Genomic DNA, 25,478 nt, shown 5'->3' on the forward strand with positions numbered 1-25,478 from the left:
TTTATATAAAAACGAAATAGGAAAATAATTTTTTTATCGTTTATATACCAACGAAATGTTTTGTTCCATTTCGCAGGTATATAACGAACCCCCCACCCCCCCTTTCATTGGTATATGAATGAAATAAAAAAGAAATATATATATATATATATGTATTCCTATTTCGTTTTTATATAAACGAAATGAAAATAAAATTATTTTCCTATTTTTTTATATAAATGAAATACAATTTTTTTTTATCCTATTTCATTTTTTAATACACGAAATGCAAAAAAAAATTATTATAATTTCCTATTTCGTTGGTATATCAACGAAATACAAAAAAAATAAAATATTTTATCCTATTTCGTTGATCTACCAACAACAACACAACAACAACCCAGTGAAATCTGTTAGACCCCGTATTTTATACGTCAAGTTATTCGCGAAGGAATCGACGTGAGATAGAAACCTCGGATTTTAATTTCTAAACTAGAACTAATCGGTTATAAATTTTACTTAGTATAAAAATGTTATTGGGGGTTAGGAACTACTTAATTGTGGTGTTAATTAAAATTTTGTGACAACCATGAACCAAGAAGGAACACCAACGTGCAATACACAAAAGATGACTCAAAGTCATCTAAAACAAGACTATTATGGAAGACATACACATATGCATTTAATGTTGATTCATCCACTACACTTTCATTATATTGTGGACAATTAAATTGGAAGAAATATACATGTATTACTCGGCCAAGATGGCTGAAAATTGGAGGAGAAAAAGTTGAAGCATGCAATTGAATATTGAAGCATCCATTGCTTTATGAAAGCATGCATTATTTTATGAAGACATAACATGGTGGAGGAATCATTTCACATTAAATATTGATCATTCATCTTGTATGATTACAATGGACAAGGGTTAGTGTATGAATCATCCACTACACATGCAATTGTCTTGTAAACAATTGAAAAGATGGACAATTCAGAAAGTAGGAGAAAAACAAATGGAATTTTTGTGTAAAGTTAAAGGAGTGACTCATTGTCATGAGGGGAGCATGTGTCCACCTTGTAGGCATCATAGTTTAACCAAATAAGGACTAAGGATATCAGCAAATACATTCATTTCAACTACACAACACAAAGAAAGAAAACCTAAGCCTAGAGAGAGAAAGCTCTCGGCCAAGCTTGGCTGATTTTGAGCTCTTTGAGTCTTGATCCAAAAATTATTTTTCAAGGTATTTCAACCCTTTAGAAGGTCCCTAGAAACGTGAAGATAGTCATTGGAGCAACAATAACCATTTTCATTTCAATTCATAAACTCTAGCCAAGTTGAGAAGTCAAGTTGTCAAGGTAAGATCTAACTTTCTTTTTCATGTATTAAGGGTGATGTAGATGAGTAAATATAAGTTGTATGCATGAAATGATGTGTTTTGATGTGGGAACATGATAGTAACCATGAGGTTATAGGTGTTGATGTTGAAGTATGGTTGTAACTTGATGAACATGAATCGCATGCATAAAATCATGAATGTTGATGTTAGAATGACTATGTGGCTGAGGGGACTGTTTTGGTGGAATTAATGGACTAATTTTCTTTAATAAATATGGTTGGTACTATCATATATCTCATGGTAAAAAGAATGAAAAGAATTGGAAGGTTAAAGGTGAAGTTGTGTTAGTATGAAAATAATTGAATCTATGATTTTATGTGAGTGATGTTGAAGCATGTTGAAACCGTGTATGGACTGTTTTTGTAAGAAGTTAGTGAACTGATTTTACTTGATATTTTGATTTTTATTGTCATGAACTTTATGATGGAAATGAAGGTGTTTAATGGTTGGAGTTGAAACCAAAGTCGTTTGTGAGTTGTTGTAAGGATTATAGAGATGACGATGTAGCTTAGTTGCGTATGAATTGATGTTGTACTTGTCGTGTGGATAGCTGGTCATAACTTACTGAAATTATATGAAAAGAAGACATGAAATAATGTGTAAAAATCATATGTGGTTTGCTTAGTATGTTCGTAAACGTTTGCAAGAATTCCGAACATTTTATGTTATCGGTTAGGGATTGTTTTGGACATGTTGTTGGTTAGGGACTGTTTTGGACGTGTTGTTTCATTAAGTTGAAAAAAATAATTATAGTTAAGAGTATACATCATGTTGTATGTTGGATGGGCTGTTATAAAGTTGTTACATGCAAACGTTAAGGCTACAAACTATTACGAATAACTTGAGAATGTAGTAGCCGTATGTGAATCGTTATTGCATGTTGTGAATGTGGGCTGTTTGGGATATTATGTGGGCTGCCCGGATTGGTATTGAACATATAATTATTGATGTTGGATTGGTTGTATGTAGTTGGTTTGGATACAAGAGAAAATGTCGCCTAAACATCTAGAAAGGAGTTACTAACGTTAGAATACGTTTTGAATCTCCCCGTAACTTAAACGTAGTTATTGGCATCTTAATATAGGTTGAAGTATTATTGGGCAGCGTATACATATTGTGTGACGAATAAGCGCTAAAGGTATGTGAAGCTAACCCTTCTTTCTTTTGGCATGATCGTTGCGAAATGAATATACGATATATATATATATATACGATTCCAAAGGAATTCCTATTCCTAGAGCCACTAGGATAACTATTGATCTTGATTCCCACAACTTATGTTTTGCTTTATATATATTGATATGTACACATGAATTTCAAAAGTTTCATTTTGATATAATCCACAAGGACATCCGAAAGGTTTATGACATGACTATTATTTGAATTCGCGAACGATGGTTCGTGTTGACTATCCTATTGAATACTTAAAAATGTTTTGAATTGCATATAGTTTCTCACTACCCTGCTCGAACATGTCTCAAAATATCTTTCACCGATGTTATATCCCGTATTTTATACGTTCGGATATTCCAAGGTAGTCGTAACGAAGTTAAAGGAATGACCATTCTCCAAATGTATTTCAATGAACAAGTGGGTTATAAATATTATTCACAACATTAGTATTATGGAAATATTAAGAAAGGTTGAGGGCGAAAAAGGAAATTCGCAAAATAGAACCATGGTGATATTATAAAAGGCTAGGGGCAAAATGGTCATTTCAAAAGTATTGGAAATTTGAAGAAAAATCTAGAAAATAAAAAGAAGAGGAAAAGAGAAGAAAATTCTAGAAATGGAAAAAAAAGAAAGGAAAAATCTAGAGAGGGGCATGTGCCCCTCACATGCCACTATATATATATATATATATATATATATATATATATATATATATATATATATATATATATATATATATATATATATATGTATAAGTCTTGAAAAAAAAACAAGACAATTCATTATTTGTCTCTAGAGGATTCAAGAAATAAAACAAGAAAGATGAAGGAAAAAAAAAGGGGGCCATATTCGGCCCTAGCCATGGAAAATTGGCTCCATGAAATCTTGCCCCAAAAATTATTTTCTTGTGGTATTCCTACTAATTCAAGGGCCCTCTACAACGTGGTGTAATTGTTTCGGAAGATAGGCCATCCGTTTCATTGTTTTCCGCACTTTGGTTGAGTAAAGAAGTTGGAAGGAAAAGGTAAGAATTAATCCTCTTTTATATGTTATAAATGGTTTGTGTATGTTGTGGTATGTGGAAATGGAAGAGAAGCATGAAAACATGCATGTTGGAAGCTTGGCCGTGTGTGTACATGTTGTGTAGGAAAAAAATGGAATAATTTTTATATGGTAATTTGATTGTTGTTGATAAGTATCCTATGATAAAAATGAGAACTTGATGATTCAAGTTGGAGTTGAGATTAGTGTGTGTAGCCGTGTGTGTGTGTGGTGTGTGTAGAAATGATGAATTAAGTGTATTTAGCATGATTATGTGTTGTTGTGATGTGCAAAAAAAATGGACGAAAATTATGGAATGTGTGTGTTGAAGGGCTGGCCAAAAATGGACTGTTTTGCATGTCAAAGAATGAACTAATTTTATTTAGTATGTTTGGGTTGTTGTGTTGTGGATTATGTGATGTAAATGAGAGCTTAATGATCTAAGATGGTGTCGTAATTGTTGCGGGCTGTTTTTGGAAACCAATTTGAATCAAATGTAATTTCTTGTAATCATGATAATAATGTTGTTAAAGTGTGGTTTGTTGGTGTAGTTTGTGAAGTTTGAAGAAAGAAATGTGTTGTGATGGTTCCTATGGAAGTTGGAAGATTTCGGGTTCCATGGTGCATTGTTGGGTTGTTTGAAAAATTGTGTCAATTGTTTAAAGCATTCGTGAATATTGTTTGAATGGTCTTGGATTAGTAATCGAATGCATAAACGTTGATATTAGTAGGAATATTGTGAACGTTGTCGGATTATGTAAAAAGAGCGTTTAATGTTAGAATGTATTCTTGAATTGATTATTGATGCCATAGCTTGGTTGTTGGTTGGGTGTTGTTGAATTGGGCCGAGCCATATTCTCGGGGTTGGTACATTTACAGGGGAGATGCTGCCGAAATTCCGGCAGAATATAAGTGAATGTGTTTGAAAGATTAGGGCAAGTATGTGACAACGAATCTAATGAATGGATGAATCCTCTTGAATGTAGATTAACAAGTTGGAGGCACAAGCGTAACTAGTTGGTCGCGGCGCAGGTATGTAAGGCTTACCCTTTCATTCTTTGGCATGTCCTAGAGCCAAGTAAGGTATGATGTGATATGCTGCCTTGGAGTAACTCTGTTCTGTGATCCTGAGACTGGTTATGATTCTAAATCACTTCTTGATCTGAGTTTATGATTCCGGTTCATCCTTCGATATAAGTAATTTGATATAAGTATTTGATATAAGTATTCTGATATCCGTATTTTGATATAAATATTCCGATGTAAGTATTTTGATATAAATATTTTGATAAAAGTATTTTGATGTCAGTCCTTGATATAAGTATTTCGATATGAGTATTTTGATATAAGTATTCTGATGTAAGTATGCTGATATAAGTATTCCGATATGAGTATCCTGATATGAGAATTCCGAAATCAGTATCCTGATATGTTTATTCTGGTTCGAGAATTTCTGTAAGATTTAATGTCCCTAACTTCCGTATACGATCTCGGATTGCTCTGAAATGTTCGAAGAGGTTTCTGTATCAAGACGTCCATAATTTTCTTATACGTGGGTATGGTTCCAAAATCTCTATTTGATCTGATTCGTAAGGACATCCGAAGGTGCCTGGTATAACTATGACTCTGATTCTCCAAAAAAGGCTTCTGAAACGCTTATAAAGCGTTCTGTACTTCAAACGCTCGTAACTTTCTCATACTACGCCAGATTGACATGAAATCTGTTCCGAGCCTCCAGGTATCGGTAAGTACACTGGTCTGTTGAGTTTTGATTTCTATGCATGTGGTTTCTCACGGCTCTGCTCGTGCATGACTCAATGTATCTTTCACTGCGTCCCGGGCCAGGTTCTGTTATGTCCTCGTGTGTCCGCTACGATATGATTCACTACGTCTCGGGCCAGGTTCTGTTATCGTGCGCGTTCCCCTGCATTGTTCACCGCGTCCCTCATAGGCGGGCCGGGCTCTGTTATACGGTATGATGATATGATGATATGGGGTGGTGGCCAGGATGGCATATGATCTGTCTGTTCACCGCGTCCCGTACTAGAGGGCCGGGCTCTATTACCGCGCCCCTCACTGGAGGGTCGGGTTCTGATATATGCATATATGATACATGAATTTGACATATGATGATTCTGTTTACCGCGTCCCTTATCACAGGGCCGGGTTCTGTTATACGCATATGTGACATACAATTCTGAGTATTCTGTACGTTCTGTATTCCGTCCGATATATGACATCATCTGAGTAATCTGTACGTTCTGTATTCCGTCCGATATATGACATCATCGGAGTAATCTGTACGTTCTGTATTCCGTCCGATATATGACATCATCTGAGTAATCTGTACGTTCTGTATTCCGTCCGATATATGACATCATCTGAGTAATCTGTACGTTCTGTATACCGTCCGATATATGACATCATCTGAGCATTCAGTACGTTCTGTACTCCGTCTGACGTATGACATGATCTGTGCGTTCTGTACGTGCCACACTCCTTCTGATGTCTGATATCGGTATGTGCGATCGGTGTCTGGAATGTAAGTATGTTGGCAATCTGTATGCTCTGTATGATTTTGTTACGCTCTGTATGATTTGTACGGTCTGTATGATCTGTGTTGGTCGGTACGGTCTGCGTCGGTCGGTACGGTCTGCGTCGGTCTGTATGGTCGGTATTGGTCTGTATGATCTGTGTCTGAGGAGTAAGTAATTCGGCAATCTGGATAATATGCTCACCCTTGGTACTGTTTGTTTCGATTATGGTTCTGCTTTCTGTATTCTATGTCTTACATACTTAGTACATATTCCGTACTGACCCCCGGTTCTTTGGGGGCTGCGTTTCATGCCGCGCAGGTACTCCCAGACGAGATGAGGACACTATAAAAGATATTTCAGCAGTGGTGGCGAACTCCATTTGCTCCTGGAGGACTGCCAAGTCAGGGTATGGTATATGTGTTATGGTTTCTGTATGGTGTTAGAGACTTTGCAGACAGCGTCGTGGGTATAGTATGTCAGTTTGTAAGCGGCTCCGTCAGCCGATATGTCGGTCTGTGTTATGTATTGAATTTTGTATGACTATAGATTTGTTCGCTTGGAAGCTTCGGGAAAGAAAAAAAAAATTTACTATGTTTTTTATCTGATTTGATTTAAAAGTTTGACGTAACGTTATGTGCAGCAAGAGTCTGAGGGTTCGCTCGGCCCTAAGTAAGGGTCGGGTGCCCATCATACCATAGTAAGGTCGGGGTGTGACAACCAAGTCCCGGGCCGGGAATGTAATGTTATCGTGCACAGTTTCACTGCATTATTCACCGAGTCCCTCATTAAAGGGTCGGGTATGGTATATATATATATATATATATATATAGACGATATGATGGTATGACGATATGATGATATGACGATATGATGAAACGATGATATGATATGGCGGCCAGGAGGGCATATGATGACCTTATTCACCGAGTCCCTCATTAAAGGACCGGGTACGATATACATATATATATATACATGCATATGATATATGATATTGACAAATATGATTATGTTACAAAGGCAAGTGTTTTGGCATTCTGGATATTGTACACATTTACTGTACTCCATATTTCAGTTATGATCCTTTTACTGTATTTCACGCTTTACATGCTCGGTACATATTCCGTACTGACCCCCTTTCTTCGGGGGGCTGCGTTTCATGCCCGCAAGTGCAGATATTCGTTTTGGTGATCCGTCAGCTTAGGATTTCCCTTCTGCTACTGTGGAGAGTTCCGTTGTTCCGGAGCCTAGATTTGGTATAGATCCTTTCTGATCTAAATATATGCATATGTTGACTATGGGTACGACGGGGCCCTGTCCCGTCATATTTTACTGTTGGAACTCTTAAAGGTCTGTGGACATGTGTGTGGGTCGTATTCAGACGTGATCAGTTGTGTATGTGTTATCAGTATGCTTATTCTATTGTGGTAGCAGCCTTGTCGGCTTGCCTTTATATGTATGATTACGCGACAATTTTGAGACCATGGTTTGGTCGTTATAAGATTCATAATGAGTTTGTTGTGAAATGAACATATAGCTAAGAATACGTATACGGGTGTTCAAGTCGGGCACCAGTCACGGCCTACGGGGTTGGGTCGTGACAAAATCCCACCACGTGGAGTTTGGGGAGGGTAGAGTGTACGCAGACCTTACTCCTACCAAGGTAGGATGGCTGTTTCCGAAAGACCCTCGGCTCAATAAAAAAAAACATAAAAAGAGGTCAGATAAGGCTAAGAGATTCAAAGCGATATGAAAATGAAGTAACGCAAGTGTGAGGATCGACTCACTCAGGAATTGTCCACGTGTACGCGCAAATCTAATCCGACGGTCCCTGACCACTGCATGCAGCAGCTCTCACGCGCGCAGGCAATGAGAATCGAACCCGCGACGCTACACCCATTTACACTCCCGAGGGAGTCGCCTCATACCAATTGAGCTGCAGCTCAATTGGTATGAGGCGCTTCCCTCCGTGGAAGATAAAGGGGTATGGCATCGCGGGTTCAATCCCTGCAGGATGCGTCCTGGGGGCATGCTGCATGCATGTTGGGAGTTGTTCCCCTTGTTGAGCTAGATTTGCGCGCATACGTGGACAATACCTTCTATGGCGGGGAGTATCCTCACAGCAAGTGACACAGATAACATAGAATAATCAAAGCACAGGAAATAACAAATAATAACATAAATCAGAGCACAAGAAATTATACTACGATAATGCGACTACTAATAAGACTATCTACTAGCCTTCTACCCTAATGTGGGTCCTCCAAACCCTCCTATCTAAGGTCATGTCCTCAGTAAGTTGTAACTGCGCCATGTCGTGTCTAATTACCTCTCCCCAATACTTCTTTGGCCTACCCCTATCTCGTCTGAAACCATCCATGTCCAACCTCTCACACCTCCGCACTGGGGCATCCGTGTCTCTCCTCTTCACATGCCCAAACCATCTCAATCTCGCTTCTCGCATCTTGTCTTCCACCGAGGCCACTCCCACCTTGTCCCGAATATCCTCATTCCTAATCCTGTCACTCTTGGTGTGACCACACATCCATCTCAACATTCTCATCTCAGCAACTTTCATCTTTTGAACGTGAGAAATCTTAACTGACCAACACTCCGCCCCATACAACATAGTCAGTCTAACCACCACTTTGTAGAACTTGCCCTTAAGTTGTGGCGGCACCTTCTTGTCACATAGCACTCCGGAAGCAAGCCTCCATTTCATCCACCCTGCCCCAATACGATGTGTTACATCATCGTCAATCTCCCGTTGCCTTGCATAATAGACCCAAGATACTTGAAACTACTTTTCTTCTGGATGACTTGGGTACCAAGCCTCACTTCCAAGCCAGCCTCCTGAGGTGCTTCACTAAACTTACACTCTAAGTACTCTGTCTTGGTCCTACTCAGCTTAAACCCTTTAGACTCCAGAGTTTGTCTCCAATCCTCCAGCTTAGCGTTAACTCCGCTACGAGTCTCGTCGATCAAGACTATGGCATCCGCAAAAAGCATACACCATGGCACCTCACCTTGAATTTGTCGCGTCAATCCATCCATCACCAAAGCAAATAAAAACGGACTAAGAGCTGATCCTTGATGCAACCTCATCGCAACTGGAAAGTGCTCTGAGTCTCCTCCTACTGTCCTTACCCTGGTTTTGGCTCCCTCATACATGTCCTTGATCACCCTAATGTACGCCACAGGTACACCTTTAGCCTCCAAGCATCTCCATAGGATCTCTCTTGGAACTTTGTCGTAACCTTTTCTAGGTTGATCCTCTCCCTATACTGCTCCACCAGTCTCCTCACAAGATGGATGGCTTCTGTAGTTGAGCGTCCCGGCATGAATCCGAACTAATTCTTTGAAATAGACACGCTTCGTTGATCTACCAACGAAATGCAAAAAAAAATATATATATATATATATATATATATATATATTCCAATTTCGTTTTTAGATGAACGAAATTAAAAAAAAAATTCATATTTCGTTTTTTAATAAACGAAATACAAAAAAAAAAAAAAATACTATTTCGTTGATATACCAACGAAATGCAAAAAAAAAAAATCCAATTTCGTTTTTATATGAACGAAATAAAAAAAAATCATATTTCGTTTTTTAATAAACGAAATACAAAAAAATAAAAAATTATATACTATTTCGTTGATATACCAACGAAATGCATAAAAAAAAAATTTGTTACATTTCGCTACACTAGCAAAATGCAACTTATTAGTTCGGCACCGGAACAGTGTTGTGTGGGTATTTCGTTGGTTATCCAACGAAATACCCATTGTGGTATAAAAAAAAAAGGCAGCCTATTTGGAGCTATTAGCTCCAAAAACAAGCCATTTTGGCTCCGGACTCTTCAATTATACTTGAGCACAGACGTCGGTTTCAAACAAGTTGGTTGAAAAGAACAAAGAAATTCAAAGTGAAGTTGTTACACTGCTGCCCTACACTGAGCAAATACATATAAGTTATAGACACATGCTCAATAGCATTTGACAGATGGACATAAATTGCATTTGACAGATGGACATAAATTACCAACCAGAAAGGAAGTAATTTCTGAAATGAAACTTCTTATCAGACCAATACAACGTTAATCTACTAGTCTCCTACCTATTCTATGTCACATTTTCATCCAAACATTTAGGTTCCTGTAGGCATATAACAGATTGCATCATTCAAAAAAGTCGCATTGCCCAAATAAAGACTATACTGCACTTGTTTGGTCTTGAATGGTGCGAAGTTTCTGTCTTTTCATGCCAACTTGATTCAATACAAAACAGACATTTCCCCTGAACAATTTAAGTGCAATGACTACTTACTGTACCAAGTATGGGACAAACTCGACATATCCTTTTTTCAAAAATTAGAAGAAGAGATAAACCACTACTCATCTAACAATTTCTAAGACTTTTTTCTAAGTCGTTACCGCCAAGAAAAAAAGAGAAGCACCAATAAATCCATCAGATTATTTGTAAAAAGGCTCCATTAAGTCGCGTATCGGTTAGAAAGCCAACTTCAAGCTTATTAGTCCTCTGCCTATCAGAGCCACATTTTACCACGAACTACACTTCCACTGGGAGCTAACACAATGTGCAACACCAGAATCATTAGAACTATTTACATTGCCCAAGCCCTCAGAATCACACTGTACTCTGCCAAAGTTTTGATCTTTTACTCCCAAGTTAACTCAGTTACAGACAAACAACACAAAAATAATAAGTACTTGTAACTTGATTTGGCCAGTAGTTTCAAGAATGATCAGATACATTCGTAAAAGACGATCCAACCATTCATCCCAGTATAATAAAAAAACATATACTCCCTCCATCCCAAAATAAGTGTCACCTAAGCAAAAATCACGCTCACTAAGAAATCAATAAATATTACAGTAAGACTCAGAAGAAGTGGTGGAGGATTATACCACCCTGCATTTGGTGGGCTGTTTGGAAGGAGAGGAATGGTAGATGCTTTGAAGATAAAATCAATTCCATATACAAAGTAAAATGGTAGATGCTTTGAAGATAAAATCAATTCCATATCCAAAGTAAAATGGAATTGTATTGTATCTTTATTCTTTTGGTGTAAAGAAAACTGCATAGAGGAGGTAGATGATCTGGTAGATTTCTTAGGTGCCCTGTAAATCTGTTTTTTTTTTCTTTTCTTTTCTTTTCTCTCTCTGTTGAACTCTGTTTTTCTGGAGGTGGCCAGTATACCCTTAATGCTGAGGAATACAGTAGTACCAGTTTCAAAAAAAAAAATCAATAAATACAATGTGAAGTTTACTAAACTACCCCTATTTATTAGATATATTTTGAGTATTGAGCAATATTAAAGAACACTACTTCTTTAATGCTAAGGACATAGTTGGAAACACTTGCCAATTCTTGTCTTGAATTTCTAAGGGGATACTTATTTTGGGACAATTTTTTTTGGAGATGACACTTATTTTGGAACGGATGGAGTAGTAAAAGAGGAAGCATTCTCTACTAGAATTATAAACTAAGCTTCATAATCTCCAAAAACAAGGGTATCATTCAGTATTCACCATAAGACTATTGGCAAGTAAAACCTGAAAGTTTTGGCCTAATGATCATAATAAACTCATACATATTTATTTTTCCGAATCAGAAAAAGAGATATGCCACTACTCATATACGAAAAAGCAGTTTCTAAGACTAAACAACTTTCAACAACAAGCATCAAAATCTTATACACAAAACCCATTAGTCCCCAGCCATCAGAGCCACATTTTACCAAGTACTACAATTCCATGGCATGCAGCACAATGTGCAAAACCAGAACTTATTGACATTGCTTAAATCCTGAAAATCACTGCCAAAGTTTTGATCTTATAATCCCAAGTTAACTCAGTTATACACTAACAATTATACAGTATGACAATACAAGAATAATACGCAATCCCTCTGTCCAAATTTGTGTAACACTCTTTCCTTTTTAGTCAGTCCAAAAAGAATGACACCTGCCTATATTTAAGAACAATTTAACTTGAAACTTTCCAATTTATACTTAATGAGATGATTTATGCTCATGCAAATATTTATGACTTATATTAGATCACAGGTTTAAGAAGTATTCCTTTTTTCTCTTAAACTCCGTGCCCAGTCAAGCACGTTCACATAAATTTAAATTGGGACGAAGGGAGTAACAAACTAGTATTCCTGAACCTCAATTTGGTTAGCATTGTCAGGAATGACAACATACATTCATAAAAGATAGTTCAAGCATTCATCAATCATCCCCGTAAAACATTCAAAAATGTACGAGTCAAAGAGGAAACATTCTAGACCAGATTTATAAGCTAAGCTTCACAATCTCCAAAAACAAGGGTATTATTCAGTACTTGTCAGAAAAACAAAAAAAAAAACAAGGGTATTATTCAGTAATTCACCATAAGACAAGTAGCAACTAAACAAGATTTAGCAACATGATCATAATTAACAAAAAGAAACGAAAACCTCTAAAGAGCCTTGAGGATATCCTCAGCGCTGCTAACAGTGAAAGCTCCACCTTCCTCTAAATTCAAGATTTTAACAACTCCATCTTCAACAAGCATAGAATATCTTCTAGACCTAACACCAAGCCCAACAGGCTTATCACTAAGGTCAAGTTCACACCCAATAGCCTTAGTAAACTCCATATTCCCATCACTCAACATCATCACCTGTTGGATGAATAATTCAAAGTTAGAGTAGAAAACCAAATTTGTTTAGTATTTGGGTATTTGTTTAATACATGTCCAAATACTATCTTTAGTCAGAATAACATAGGAATAGAATTTATGTTTTGTACTATTAAAAAATAGGGGGGTTGCTAGCTATTTTCTTGTGGTAGAAATACTACAACAACAACACCAACAACAAGATACTCAGTATGATCCCACAAGTAGGGTCTGGGGAGGGTAGGATGAGACCTTACTCATACCTTTCTGGGGTAGATAATAGACTGTTTCCAATAGATCCTTGGCTCAAAAGAAATGTAACCGGCGCAGGAGTGCAAGAAAAATGAGATAGCAAAATAGCAAGAAACAAAACAAGTGCAGCAACAAATAATAATACACATTGGAGAAGAAGAAATTACTCGATACCTAAATCATACTACTAAAAGTACGACAACAGTCAAGCCAACTACTAAACTTCTACCCTATATTTTTGTGCTAGAAATATAGCAGAAAAATAGCAGAGAGTAGAGAATATTCCCTTTGTCCATTTTTACTTGTCCATGTTTGACTTAGCGCACCCCTTAAGGAGCAATAAGTAAAATGACAATTTTACTAAATGACCCCTAGTTATTATAAATCATCTAAATAATTAAAATAATCAAATATACTTTAAAAGTTGTGCAGCCACTAACTCCCTGAAATTTCCGACCCAATAATTAATAAATAAAATAGGTATGAAATGATAAATTGTCTCTTGATTTTTCAAACTGAACAAGTAAAATTGGACAACTACTTTTAGTACGTTGGACAAGTAAAAATGGACAGAGGAAGTAATAGAGAATTATTTGAGTTTATGAGTATAACAACAACATACCCAGTGAAATCCCACAATGTGGGGTCTGGGGAGGGTAAAGTGTACGCAGACCTTACCCCTATCTCGGAAGATAGGGAGGCTGTTTCTGAAAGACCCTCGGCTCAAGAGAAAACACAACGAGAAAGGTTATATAAGCACAAGCAGTTCAGAGCAAAATGCAAATGAAACTAAAGAAAGCGAATAAGTCAAAATAGAGCAGTATGAAAAAAGGGAGCAGTAGCTACCACAGATAAATAAGATAATCGAAGTACAAGAAACAACATATAGTAGCAAGAAACAAAGGACAATAGACTATAGATCGAAACAACGACTACCTACTAGCCTTCTACCCTAATCTGAGTCCTCCAAAACCTCCTATCTAAGGTCATGTCCTCGGTAAGCTGAACCTGCGCCATGTCCTGTCTCAGCACCTCTCCCCAATACTTTTTAGGCCTACCCCCACCTCTTCTGAAACCATCCATAGCTAACGTCTCACACCTCCGCACTGGGGCATCTGTGCCTCTCCTCCTCACATGCCCAAACCATCTCAGTCTCGCTTCCCTCATCTTGTCCTCCACTGATGCTACTCCAACCTTATCCCGGATATCTTCATTCCTCATCCTATCTTCATTTGAGTTTATGAGTAAAAAATATATTTTCCCATCACCTCATCATTAATGCCCAAATTCTTCTTCCAAGATTTCATCACAAATGCACCATTTACCAAAATACAAGCAAATGTGTCAACCCCTTTGGCCTTAAGCTCCTTAGATTTCTCCACGAAACCCAGAAGGTGTTTTTGTGAACAAGTAGGTGCAAATGCACCTGGGACAGCAAAAAGAACTATTTTTTTGCCCTTTGTGAGGTCAGATAATGAAAGGGTTTTGAGTTCATTTGATAAACCGAAGTATGAGAGGGTTGAACTGGGGAGTTTGTCTCTGGTAGATATGGTGGCAGTGATTCTTGATTTGGCGGTGGTAAGAAAATATGACAGCAAGATAGCGAGATATAAAGCAAATGAAGCAATAGTAATACACATTGAAAATATAAGAAACTATGCGATTACTAAATAATACTACTGCTACGCGATTACTAAATGATAATACTGCTACGCGATTACTAAATAATTCAACACCTCATCATTAATGCCCAAATTGTCCTTCCAAGATTTCATCACAAATGCATCATTCACCAAAATACAAGCAATGTTGTCAACCCCTTTAGCCTTAAGCTCCTTAGATTTCTCCACGAATCCTGGAAGATGTTTTGTGAACAAGTTGGTGTAAATGAACCTGGACAGCAAAAAGAATGGTTTTTCCCCCATTTGTGAGGTCAGATATTGAAAGGGTTTTTAGCTCATCGGATGAATCGAAGTAAGAAAGTGTTGAATTGGGGAGCTTGTCGCCAACAGATATGGTGGCGGTGATTCTTGATTTGGTTGTTGTTGTGGTGGTGGAGTGGTTGAGAGATTGGTTGAGTTTGAGTGGGAGAGGAGGGGTAAAGTTGGAAGAAAAGGAGAAAAGGGTGGATTTTTTCTACCTTTGTGGGGAGAGGCTGTTTCTGGTAGACCTTCGACTAAAAAAAAGAAATCGAAGCAGGATTGCAAGGAAAATATGACAGCAAGATAGCAAGACATAAAATAAATGAAACAACACATAGTAATATATATTGAAAAATAAGAAACTACGCGATTACTAAATAATAATACTATTACTACGCGATTACTAAATAATTCATCACCTCATCATTACCAACTTGTTCTTCCAATATTTCATCACAAATGCATCATTCGCCGAAATACAAGCAATTGTATCAACCCCTTTAGCCTTAAGCTCCTTAGATTTCTCCACGAATCCCGGAAGGTGTTTTTGCGAACATGACAGCGAAAAGAGCGATTTTTTTGCCCTTTGCGAGGTCGGATATTGAAAGGGTTTTGAGTTCATCGGATGAATCGAAGTAAGAAAATGTTGAATTGAGGAGTTTGTCGCCTACGGATATGGTGGCGGTGATTCTTGATTTGGCGGTAGTAAGAAAATATGACAGCAAGATAGCGAGATATAAAGCAACAAATAGTAATACACATTGAAAAATAAGAAACTACGCGATTACTAAATAATTCATCACCTGATCATTAATGCCCAAATTGTCCTTCCATGATTTCATCACAAATGCATCATTAACAGAAATACAAGCAATTGTGTCAACCCCTTTAGCTTTAAGCTCCTTACATTTCTCCACGAATCCCGGAAGGTGTATTTGTGAACATGTAGGTGTAAATGCACCGACAGCAAAAAGAACGGTTTTTTTGCCCTTTGTGAGGTCAGATATTGAACGGGTTTTGAGTTCATCGGATGAATCAAAGTATGAGAGTGTTGAATTGGGAAGTTTGTCACCTATAGATATGGTGGTGGTGATTCATGATTTGGCAGTGGTAAGAAAATATGACCGCAAGATAGCAAGATATAAAGCAAATGAGGCAACAGATAGGAATAAAATAAGAAACTACGCGATTACTAAACAATACTAAGTGATTACTAAATAATACTACTGCTACGCGATTACTACATAATACTACTACAAGTCGATAATTCATCACCTCATCAGATGAATCAAAGTATGAGAGTGTTGAATTGGGAAGTTTGTTACCGATAGATGGTAATTCTTGATTTGGCAGATAGGAATAAAATAAGAAACTACGCGATTACTAAATAATATTACTGCTACGCGATTACTACATGATACTACTACAAGACGATAACTAAATAATGCATCACCTCATCATTAATGCCCAAATTGTCCTTCCAAGATTTCATCACAAATGCATCATTAACCGAAATACAAGCAATGTTGTCAACCCCTTTGGCCTTAAGTTCCTTAGATTTCTCCACGAATCCCGGAAGGTGTTTTTGTGAACATGTAGGTGTAAATGCACCTGGGACAGCAAAAAGAACTGTTTTTTTCCCATTTGTGAGGTCAGATATTGAAAGGGTTTTGAGTTCATCGGATGAATCAAAGTATGAAAGTGTTGAATTGGGAAGTTTGTCGCCAATGGATATGGTGGCTGTGATTCTTGGATTAGTGGTTGTGGAGCGTTTTAGAGATTGTAAATGGTGGAAGGGTTGTTTGAGTTTGAGAGACAGGGGGGCAAATTGGGAAGAAGAGGAGAAAAGATTCGATTTTTTAGGGGTAAAAAGGGAAAGGGGTTTTGGGGTTGTGGATTTTAGTAGGAGTTTTGAGAGAGTGAAGGAAGCAGTAGCCATTGGTGTGTGTGAGTGTGTGTGTGTGTGTGTTTTGGGGGAAAATGAGGAGTTATGGAAGATTTTTGTGTGTTGTCTGTGATATGTATTCTTTAAGATTTGGTCTTTCTGTGGCTTTTTGGACACTTTTGGGACAGGAGAAACTATGAAAGGTTAGAATTTTGAAAGGTGGCAAAGAATTTTTAAGAGGCTGACACTTGGCTTTGATTCCTTGTGGCAAAGATTTTGTAAGAGGTTGACACTTGGCTTTGATTCCTTGTTTCTAATATTAGCTCAGTTTTAATTTATGTGATTTATTTATTTGAATATGATCAATTTTAATTATCGTGTTTATTAAAAATAATTAATTTAAAATAATTGTCATTTAAAAAAGTCAAGATACAATTAATTATTTTGCCTGTCAAAAAGATGAGTTTTTCCCGAATGTCAGATCGGATATTGAAAGAGTTTTGAGTTCATTTAATGAATCGAAGTATGGAAGTGTTGAACTGGGAAGTTTGTCGCCGGTTGATATGTTGGCGGTGATTCTTGAATTGGTTGCGGTTGTGGTGGTGAGAGAATGGGGTAAATTGGGAAGAAGAGGAGAAAAGAGTGGATTTTTTTTGGGTTGGGGAGGGGGAGGGCGAGGGGGGAGGGGAGGGGAGGGAAAGGGATTTTGGGGTTGTGGATTTTAGAAGTTTTGAGAGGGTGAAGGAAAGAAGTAATGGTGGCAGCCATTGTTGAGTTCTGTGTCTGTTGTGTGTGTGTTATAGGAAAGTCAGGCGTTCTAGAAGATTATGTGCTGCCATTGGTGTTCTTTAGATTATAATTTATAATTATAATCGAAACTAACTTATCGTACCTGATAAAATATTTTTAAATTTGACGAGATACCACAAGATATTTAGAATCAAGCTATAAAATTTATACCGTTAATCAAACATAATATAAATTTTATTGCAATCCAGATATATTCCGCCTTGTATGACGCAGTGTTTTAAAAGGCGAGGCGTAAGGCGGGACGTTTTACGTCTGCCTCAGTGAGGCGTAAGCCCCGAGGCACGGGGCGTAAGTCCCATGGGGTTTTAATTTTTAGTATTTTATAAATGATATAATTATAATAAATACTTTTAAATAGGTGAAATAGCGTAAAAAATTGAAGAAAACTATAAATAAGTGTTATATATATATATATATGTATATATGCTCCACCCCCATAAAAAAATTAATTAGAACAATCTATTATATGCTACTTACAAGTACAAGTGACTACTCGTTACTTTTTTGAGATAGTAGAAGACAAAATAAATAATTGAAAAAGAATATATTTAGGCATTCTAACAATAAAAAAAGGTCTTGACTTTTAAATTTAATGTTCCAATTCCTTTTTAAAACATTTGAGTAATTACATGTTGACTTTTGAGAATTTGGGCGTTATATTAAGGACTTATTTAACAAATTTCATTTTAGTTTGAAGAAGTTTTCTGGACTTACGCCCCAATAAAAAAAACCCACCCCAAACGTCGGGGCGTACGCCCTGAATTGCTGGACGTACGCCTTTGCAGACTTTTGCCCCGACCCATCGCCTCGGGATATTTTTGGTACGCCCTGCCCCAGGGCTCGCCCCAAAAACGCCTTTTAAAACACTGATATGACGTACCAAACAACCCCTTCAGACTTGACTTTTTTGACCTTTTGGGGACAGGAGAAACTATGAAGGGTTGGATTTTGGAAAGGTGGCAAAGATATTTTCGGAAGGTTGACCTTTTCGCAATCACGCAACAATTTTTTGCGCTGATCTCCTTTTTACCCCTCAAATTATTTGTCTTTAATTTTTGCTTTTCGTTTAAAAAGATAGCCGAAAATATCTTGAAGTTTTTTGTTCGAATTCCCGCTTAATTAAAAAAATTGCAAGGTAAGATTTTACAAAAAGTCGAGTTTGCCTTAAGGCATAACTAAAGTCAGTCTTATGCGGCAGATATTAGCTTAAGGCATAACTAAAAATCTGTCTTATAAGGAAAAGTCTGCCGTAGCCGATATAATTTTAGTTATCCCTTAAGGCAAAATCTGTAGCATAAGTCAGATTTTTCCTTAAGGCATAATTAGGGGTGTCAAATGGGCGGGTTGGGCTGAAATTGGCCCAATCAAAATGGGCTGAGGTAATAAATGGGTTGGGCTAACATTGGCCCAAAAGTTACTTGGGCTGAAATGTGTTGGGCTGAATTGGGCTAAAAATGGGCTGGGTCATGACCCGCCCAACTTTACCCAGTTTTTTTGAAGGGTCTATTTTTTAGAAAAATATTTTTCGCGAAAAATATTTTCGCGAATTTTTCGTGAAAAATAGTTTTGAGGAAAACATTTTTCATGGTAAATATTTTCGAGAAAAACATTTTTCGTGAAAAATATTTCCCATCATATTAAACATATTTTCGTGAAAATATTTTCCTTCATATTAAACATACCGCAAACTTGTAAGATACATGATACAAGAAAAATGTATACATAAAAAATAAAAAAAATAAAAAAGAAGGTAAATCTCAAGCAATAAATCTAAATTTAAGTAAATCTTAAAAATGGGCTAGAATTGGGCTAGTATTGAGCTAAGATGGAGATCACTTTAAAATGGGCTATGTTAGGTTGAGCTAAAATCAGCCCAATATGAAATTATCTTGAGCCCAACCCATAAAATTTTGGGCGGGTTGGGCGGGCCATCACCTTTTGGGCTAAATTTGACACCCCTAGGCATAATTAAAAGCCTGCTTTATAAGGCAAAGTCTTCCGTATCTGGCAGACTTTAATTATGCCTTAAGGCAAAGTCTGCGGCATAAGGTATTTTAGTTATGCCTAAAATATCTCGAAGTCTGCGCAATAAGTCATTGCCTTATGAATTTTTTTTATTTTTATGACTAAATCAGAATTCGAACCTAAAACTTTGAGATATTTTAAATGAAGTGTAAAAATTAAAGACCAGCAATTTGAGGACAAAAATTAAAGACCACCCACCCCCAAAGAAGAATAGTCGTGGAAATTGCCCATTGTGCAATTGTGTCAAAGTACCGGCCCTATCCTTCCTTTGATAGACTCAGACCTTGATCTCATTGAACTGGGCTACGAGTGGTAGGTGTAAAATGACTTATTGCGCTGAGCATCATTTTTAGAGACTTTGTTACATGGGCCGAACCTAGTATCCATTTCAAGAAGTAAAATTTTCACAAAGCTATCTTTTACACCATTTCAAGAAAGAGGACGAGGTAAGGGCGAAGTGCCCATTTTCGTGTATACGTCCATTTTTCGTGTTTACACCAAATTAGTATAATTTATTGTAGTTACATAATTTAATATAGTAAATATAAGCAGCTATTAATCATGATTGAGTAATGTTATTATATATTCATACAAATGACTTGCATTAATAGAAAATTAAGGATATGAACTCGTATAAGTAGGAAATAAAAAATATCTATTCTAGTTCTATCATCAGTTATGAATTTAAATCTAAGAGAAATTCTAAAGAATGTTTGTTATTCTGAATTTTTTCTTTAATCTTTTCTGAGTGATAAGGAGATAAAAAAAATGAGTCAAAAGAAAATGCATTGATTTGGTGTGAACACCCGTTACGGATAAGTTTTAATCCTCTTCGCTACTAATTTATGAGACCACTCTGCAGAAGAAAGAAACGTGGTGAGACAACAAAATAAGCAAGTGGCAAACTGTACATGTCTTCTTGCAAAGCTACACGTGGCACCCCACCGCCTTGTTACACAAACTCTTCCTATAAAATTCATTACTTCCCATTATTATACAAAAACACTCCATTTTATTTTTCTACTCTAAGTTTCTGTCCAACAAGAAAATGAGTCAAATAGACGATAAAAAGGAAACAGTGACATTTCGAGGAGTAAGCCACGACGAAGAAGGCAAAACAAAGGTAACAAAACTCGAAACCGACACGCACAACATTGAAACCTTAAAACACATAGAAAAAAAACTCATAGACAAAGGCATACACAGAAAAGACCGTCGTCCAATAGATGGTATACCATTAAATAAGCAGTCGAAATCAGGACACGGTGGGAAATTCACATGGGAAGGACCAAGAGATGTGGTTGATAATATACTTGATGATGATGTCGTTCCAGCAGCTTTAGATGAAAATGATCCAAATTATGTTGATGAAGAGGAAGAAGTTAGTGGAGTTGAGGGTTTAGTTGTTGGAGAAGTTGCTGTTGCTAAGGTTGCTGATGAAGGTGTTGCTAGAGTTGATGTTGTTGATCGTGTTTTACAAGAAAATATATAAGGTCTTAGTAATAAAAAAAAAAACTACTTGTTTTTTTTCCTAGATTATACTCTCTCCCGTTTAGTTTGTTTATTTTACTTTTCTTTTTAGCCTCTACTCTCCTCAAATTAAAAAGAATGTCACTTCTATATTTTCGCACATCATTTTACTAGCATAAAACTATAGCTATGGAAGTACTTGCTCTTTTGTTTAACAATGCGACATTAGTGTTGCATATTCCTCAAAATGTATGGAGATAATGATACCAATGAATGTTGAAAAAGCAAGTGAGTAATCTTTGGTTGAATATAATATAGTGAAACACACAAATACAGCGGGGATGTAGCTCAGATGGTAGAGCGCTCGCTTAGCATGCGAGAGGTACGGGGATCGATACCCCGCATCTCCACTTTTTCTCCCACATGTCTTTTTTTTTTGGTTTTTGTTTATAACAGGCCCATTTCTCTCCTGGGCCAATTGTTTGTTTGGAGAGCAACCCATATTGGGTTGCATATTTAAAGAAATAGCACCAATTGCTACTTTTTAGGCCCTGTCTATAAAAAAATAGCCACTTATAATTGCTATCAAATTTGGTTCAAAATTCCATGATAATGACAGATCTTTTTAATTATAAGGGTTGAAAAGTGGATATTTGTGGATTTTAGCGGTTGCAATTAGCTTTGTAAAAACTATTTCCAACTTTATGTGGCGCCATGTGAGCAGCTTTGTAGAAACTACTCGCAGTTTATGTGGCACCTTCACCTTTTCAAATCCTGAGGATGGCACTTCAGGAAGACCAATAACTTACATGGCATGTCCTGTTTCTCATTACTTAATTTACCCCCCATGTTTTGTTGGTGACTTTAGGATTAGTCAATAAGCTACTTTACTTTTGGACATTTTGCATTTTTGTCAACTTCTATTTGGTGCAGTGTCTGATAAAAAGCATAATATTACGTAGTACTAATTTGGCCACACTATTACGTAGTACTATCAAAAAAATGCTTCTTAAAAAACCGTTGTTTTTATTCTTTGCCTTTTGGAATAAAGTAAGAGTGATATATTTGCTCGTGCTTTTGTTAGAAGTATGATATGATGTTTAACGTCATTGTTAAAGCTTTATATAAATGCTTAATATAGAATATTAAACAAAATCATCTGTAGTGTTCAGTGGCGGAGTCGAGGGGTTCGAACCCCTCGGCGGAAAAAAAAACACTATTTTTACAAGGTTAAAATTAATTTTTATGTATATATAGTAGATTTTGAAACCCCCTAATCTTCTTCGTATGTTTACTTTTTTATATTTTGAACCCTCTCGGCGGAAATCCTGGCTCCGCCACTGGTGTTCCTGCCATGGATTCGTATTTAGACCCTTTGATGTAGACTAAGTAGGTGTTTGGACATGCGGTTTTATCTCATGAGATTGAAATTTCAAATCATCAAAAAAGACATAATTTGGGATTGCAACACCCATCAAGGGAGTAGTTCCCCGCCTAGGAGCTACTTTAATATTCCGAATTCAATGATTTTAATAAATTTTCTGCCGCAGTTCGTCTTGGACAAGATCTAGAATTGTTCTCAACAGTTTGTGTAGCCATAAATCCTATTGTATTCATTGAGATATGTTGACTTTGTATACTATTCCGTTGTAAATAAGCGAGTCATAGATTCATTGGGTCTTGAAATTATATAAATATGATAAGAATGGAAACAACAATCCTAGCAGGGGCGGATCTACTTGGGGGCCAGCGTGAACACCCTCGGCAAAAAATTACAATATATATAGGGTAAATTTTCTATGTTTATGTGCATATATTAACTTTTGAACACCCTCGGTAAAAAATTACAGTGTATATTTAGCTTCTTTTTTCCGAACACCCTGAAAGAAAAAATCCTGAATCCGCCACTGAACCTTAGTCGCCATCTTTATATCTGGTTTACTTGTAAGTTTCACTGGGTGTGCACAAGTAGGCACCTCAACTTATATAAAGTTGAACAAATAAACACGAATGTTCAGGTGGCACTGATGTGGCACCCCCAAAATTTATGTGCCACGTCAGTTTCACGTCAACATTTGCGTTTACTTGTTCAACTTTATACAAGTTGAGGTGCCTATTTGTGCACACTCAGAGTTGGAGGGCATACTTGCTGAGGCCAAATTTGAGGGCCTATTTATGTATTATGCCTTAAATAATCAGCGGGCATCATATTTTCGAAAATATTACCATCTTTATAATAGCTTAGTGAAAAGAGATCAGTCTCAGTTCACAAGAAATTTTGAGCTGGGATGCAAAATGCTTTCTGGTTGATTTATGCAAAGGTCCCTTTAATTTTAGGCGACTATTTAGATTAGTTCCGTAAATAAATATATATGGTCCTTGGAGATTACCGTCGACTTTAAGTCTAATATTTACTCATATATTGCTCAATTTTTTAGATAAAATATTAGATTGCTCGTCTAACATATGTAATAACTTAGAGCCCGTTTGGATTGGCTTATAAGTTGGTCAAACTAGCTTAAAAACCATAAAAATAGAAAACAACTTAAATTAAGTTAAAAAGTGCTTAAAATAAGTCAAAATCAAGAAGTTGCTCAACCCAACTTTTTTTTTTTTTTTGCTTAAAAGTCATTTTGGTTTGACCAATAACTTTACCCTTTTATCCCTTATATTTTCTATTAATTTCAATAATACCCTTACTTCTAAAAACCCTTTAAGCACTTTTATCTAAATACGTAACTGCTTATTTATAAAATAACTTTCAGCACTTCAAAGTATTTTAAGCATTTATGCTTAAAAGCCACTTTTTTTCCAACTAATCCAAATAGACTCTTAATATTTTCTCATAGAACTTTAAGTTTACTTAAAAGAGAGATCGTAGTTTGAAAAGTCTATAAGTTGCAAGAGAAACAAAAAGAAGGTCATTTACTACACATTAGCTAGTCTAAAAAGGAATAACAGACAAAAATTTCACTTCCCCCTTTTATATATAAACTAGCGACGATAGATAAAAGCAATTACTCTATAAGAATAAGGAAAATCATGACAAAGATAGAATTTGTGCACCTGTTGCTTGCCCAAACTATACGTCCATATTGAACTATAGTCCCAAAGGTGACCCCAGTGATGTTAATTGCCTCGTTGGTTAAAGGGAAAAGTGATGTTAATTGCCTCGTTGGTTAAAGGGAAAAGTGCAAATTTACCCTTAACTTTGCGATTTAGAGCAAATATATATACATTTCGTTAAAAAAGTTATGTATATATACCCCTGCAGTTATACAAACAGTGCAAATATACTCTTTTCGCTTACGAAACTCTTTTAAAAAGGGAAAGGGGTCAAATATACTCTACTTTCTTTTATTAACTAACTTTATCTTTCGTTAGCGATTGTGTACAAAAATACCCCTGTCGTTTAATAAGTATACACCCATACCCTTAATTGGATTGAAAACCCAATTCTAATAAAATTACCCGATTTCATTAAAATAAAATCCGTTCCGACACACAAATTAAACCAGCCCCACCTAATCAAAATCCTAATTCAAGAAAACCGGAGTAGTCAAAATCTGACTACTCTATTTGGAAAAGGTTATGCTTTCACAGTTTGTCTATTCTATTTGGAATTAAAATAATTAGTGTAGAGGTTAAGTTTAACATTTTATACATTTCTTATTTCAGTTGGAAATTTTGACCCATACGGATTTTCATCGGGATGTTATTTTCAGAACCAATATCTTAAATTACTTAAGTAGTTAAATTAGATTTAGTAAGTGTTTGGACGTGAATTGGATTGCATTTAAAAATATATATATATAGTACTTGGGTGGGGCTAGTTTAATTTGTGGGTCGGGGGGTGTTATTTGGGGATGAGTTATTTTAATGAAATCGGGTAATTTTGTTGAAATTAGATTTTCCATCCAATTAAGGGTATTGGTATATACTTGTTAGACAACAGGGGTATTTTGTACACAATCGCTAAAGGAGGATAAAGTTAGCTAATAAAAAAAAATTGAGAGGTATATTTACACTATTTGTGTAAAAACAGTGGTATATGATTTGTTTCATTTTCTAGTAATATATTTTCTGTTCGCAAAAAGAAGTGGGATAATTCGTAATAGTATACATTGTCCAGATCACGTCCGCTTCTTCTCTATTCCACCCCACACCCACGCACTTCATTTTTTTTGTAACTTTGGATCTTTCTTCACTCATAAGGTGTGTTAGCCGTGTTCACGAAAATTTAGTAATTTTATTCTTACTTACAATGGCGGAGGCAAAATTTTGACTAAGGGGATT

The 25,478-nt window shown here is 36.4% G+C and overlaps 2 protein-coding genes and 1 non-coding gene across 4 annotated transcripts; 2 read left to right on the forward strand and 1 right to left on the reverse strand.

The window, feature by feature from the left end:
* Positions 1–12,298: 12,298 nt before the first annotated feature.
* On the reverse strand, positions 12,299–17,138 carry LOC132629915 (peroxiredoxin-2E, chloroplastic). Of its 2 annotated transcripts, none has more exons than XM_060345334.1 (2): positions 14,339–14,799; positions 12,299–12,821 (listed from the first exon to the last, which is right to left on the reverse strand). In XM_060345334.1, exons 1-2 carry the CDS (start codon positions 14,708–14,710, stop codon positions 12,618–12,620), a joined length of 576 nt encoding a protein of 191 aa, XP_060201317.1. In that variant the 5' UTR covers positions 14,711–14,799; the 3' UTR covers positions 12,299–12,617. The 2 variants fall into 2 exon arrangements, with proteins under 2 accessions (XP_060201317.1, XP_060201316.1); XM_060345333.1 differs by lacking the exon at positions 14,339–14,799 and adding an exon at positions 16,446–17,138 and having other exon boundaries at positions 12,369–12,821.
* Positions 17,139–20,714: 3,576 nt separating this feature from the next.
* Positions 20,715–21,342, forward strand: LOC132633652 (uncharacterized). Its single transcript, XM_060350182.1, has one exon. It carries the CDS (start codon positions 20,761–20,763, stop codon positions 21,202–21,204), a length of 444 nt encoding a protein of 147 aa, XP_060206165.1. The 5' UTR covers positions 20,715–20,760; the 3' UTR covers positions 21,205–21,342.
* A 177-nt stretch (positions 21,343–21,519) lies between these two features.
* On the forward strand, positions 21,520–21,592 carry TRNAA-AGC (transfer RNA alanine (anticodon AGC)). Its single transcript has one exon. It is a non-coding gene; the product is annotated as a tRNA-Ala (tRNA).
* The last annotated feature ends 3,886 nt before the right edge of the window (positions 21,593–25,478 follow it).

The sequence above is a fragment of the Lycium barbarum genome, chromosome 3 (assembly GCF_019175385.1).
Source record: "Lycium barbarum isolate Lr01 chromosome 3, ASM1917538v2, whole genome shotgun sequence".
NCBI lineage: Eukaryota > Viridiplantae > Streptophyta > Magnoliopsida > Solanales > Solanaceae > Lycium > Lycium barbarum.

Bases quoted from the DNA above. Each gene is read 5' to 3' on its own strand.
- LOC132629915 (XM_060345333.1), bottom strand. From the start codon at position 16,931: ATGGCTACTGCTTCCTTCACTCTCTCAAAACTCCTACTAAAATCCACA. The intron at 12,822-16,445 runs GTGATGCATTAT...TTCATCCAACAG, and splicing joins ATTTGGGCATTAATGATGAG to GTGATGATGTTGAGTGATGG.
- LOC132633652 (XM_060350182.1), top strand. From the start codon at position 20,761: ATGAGTCAAATAGACGATAAAAAGGAAACAGTGACATTTCGAGGAGTA.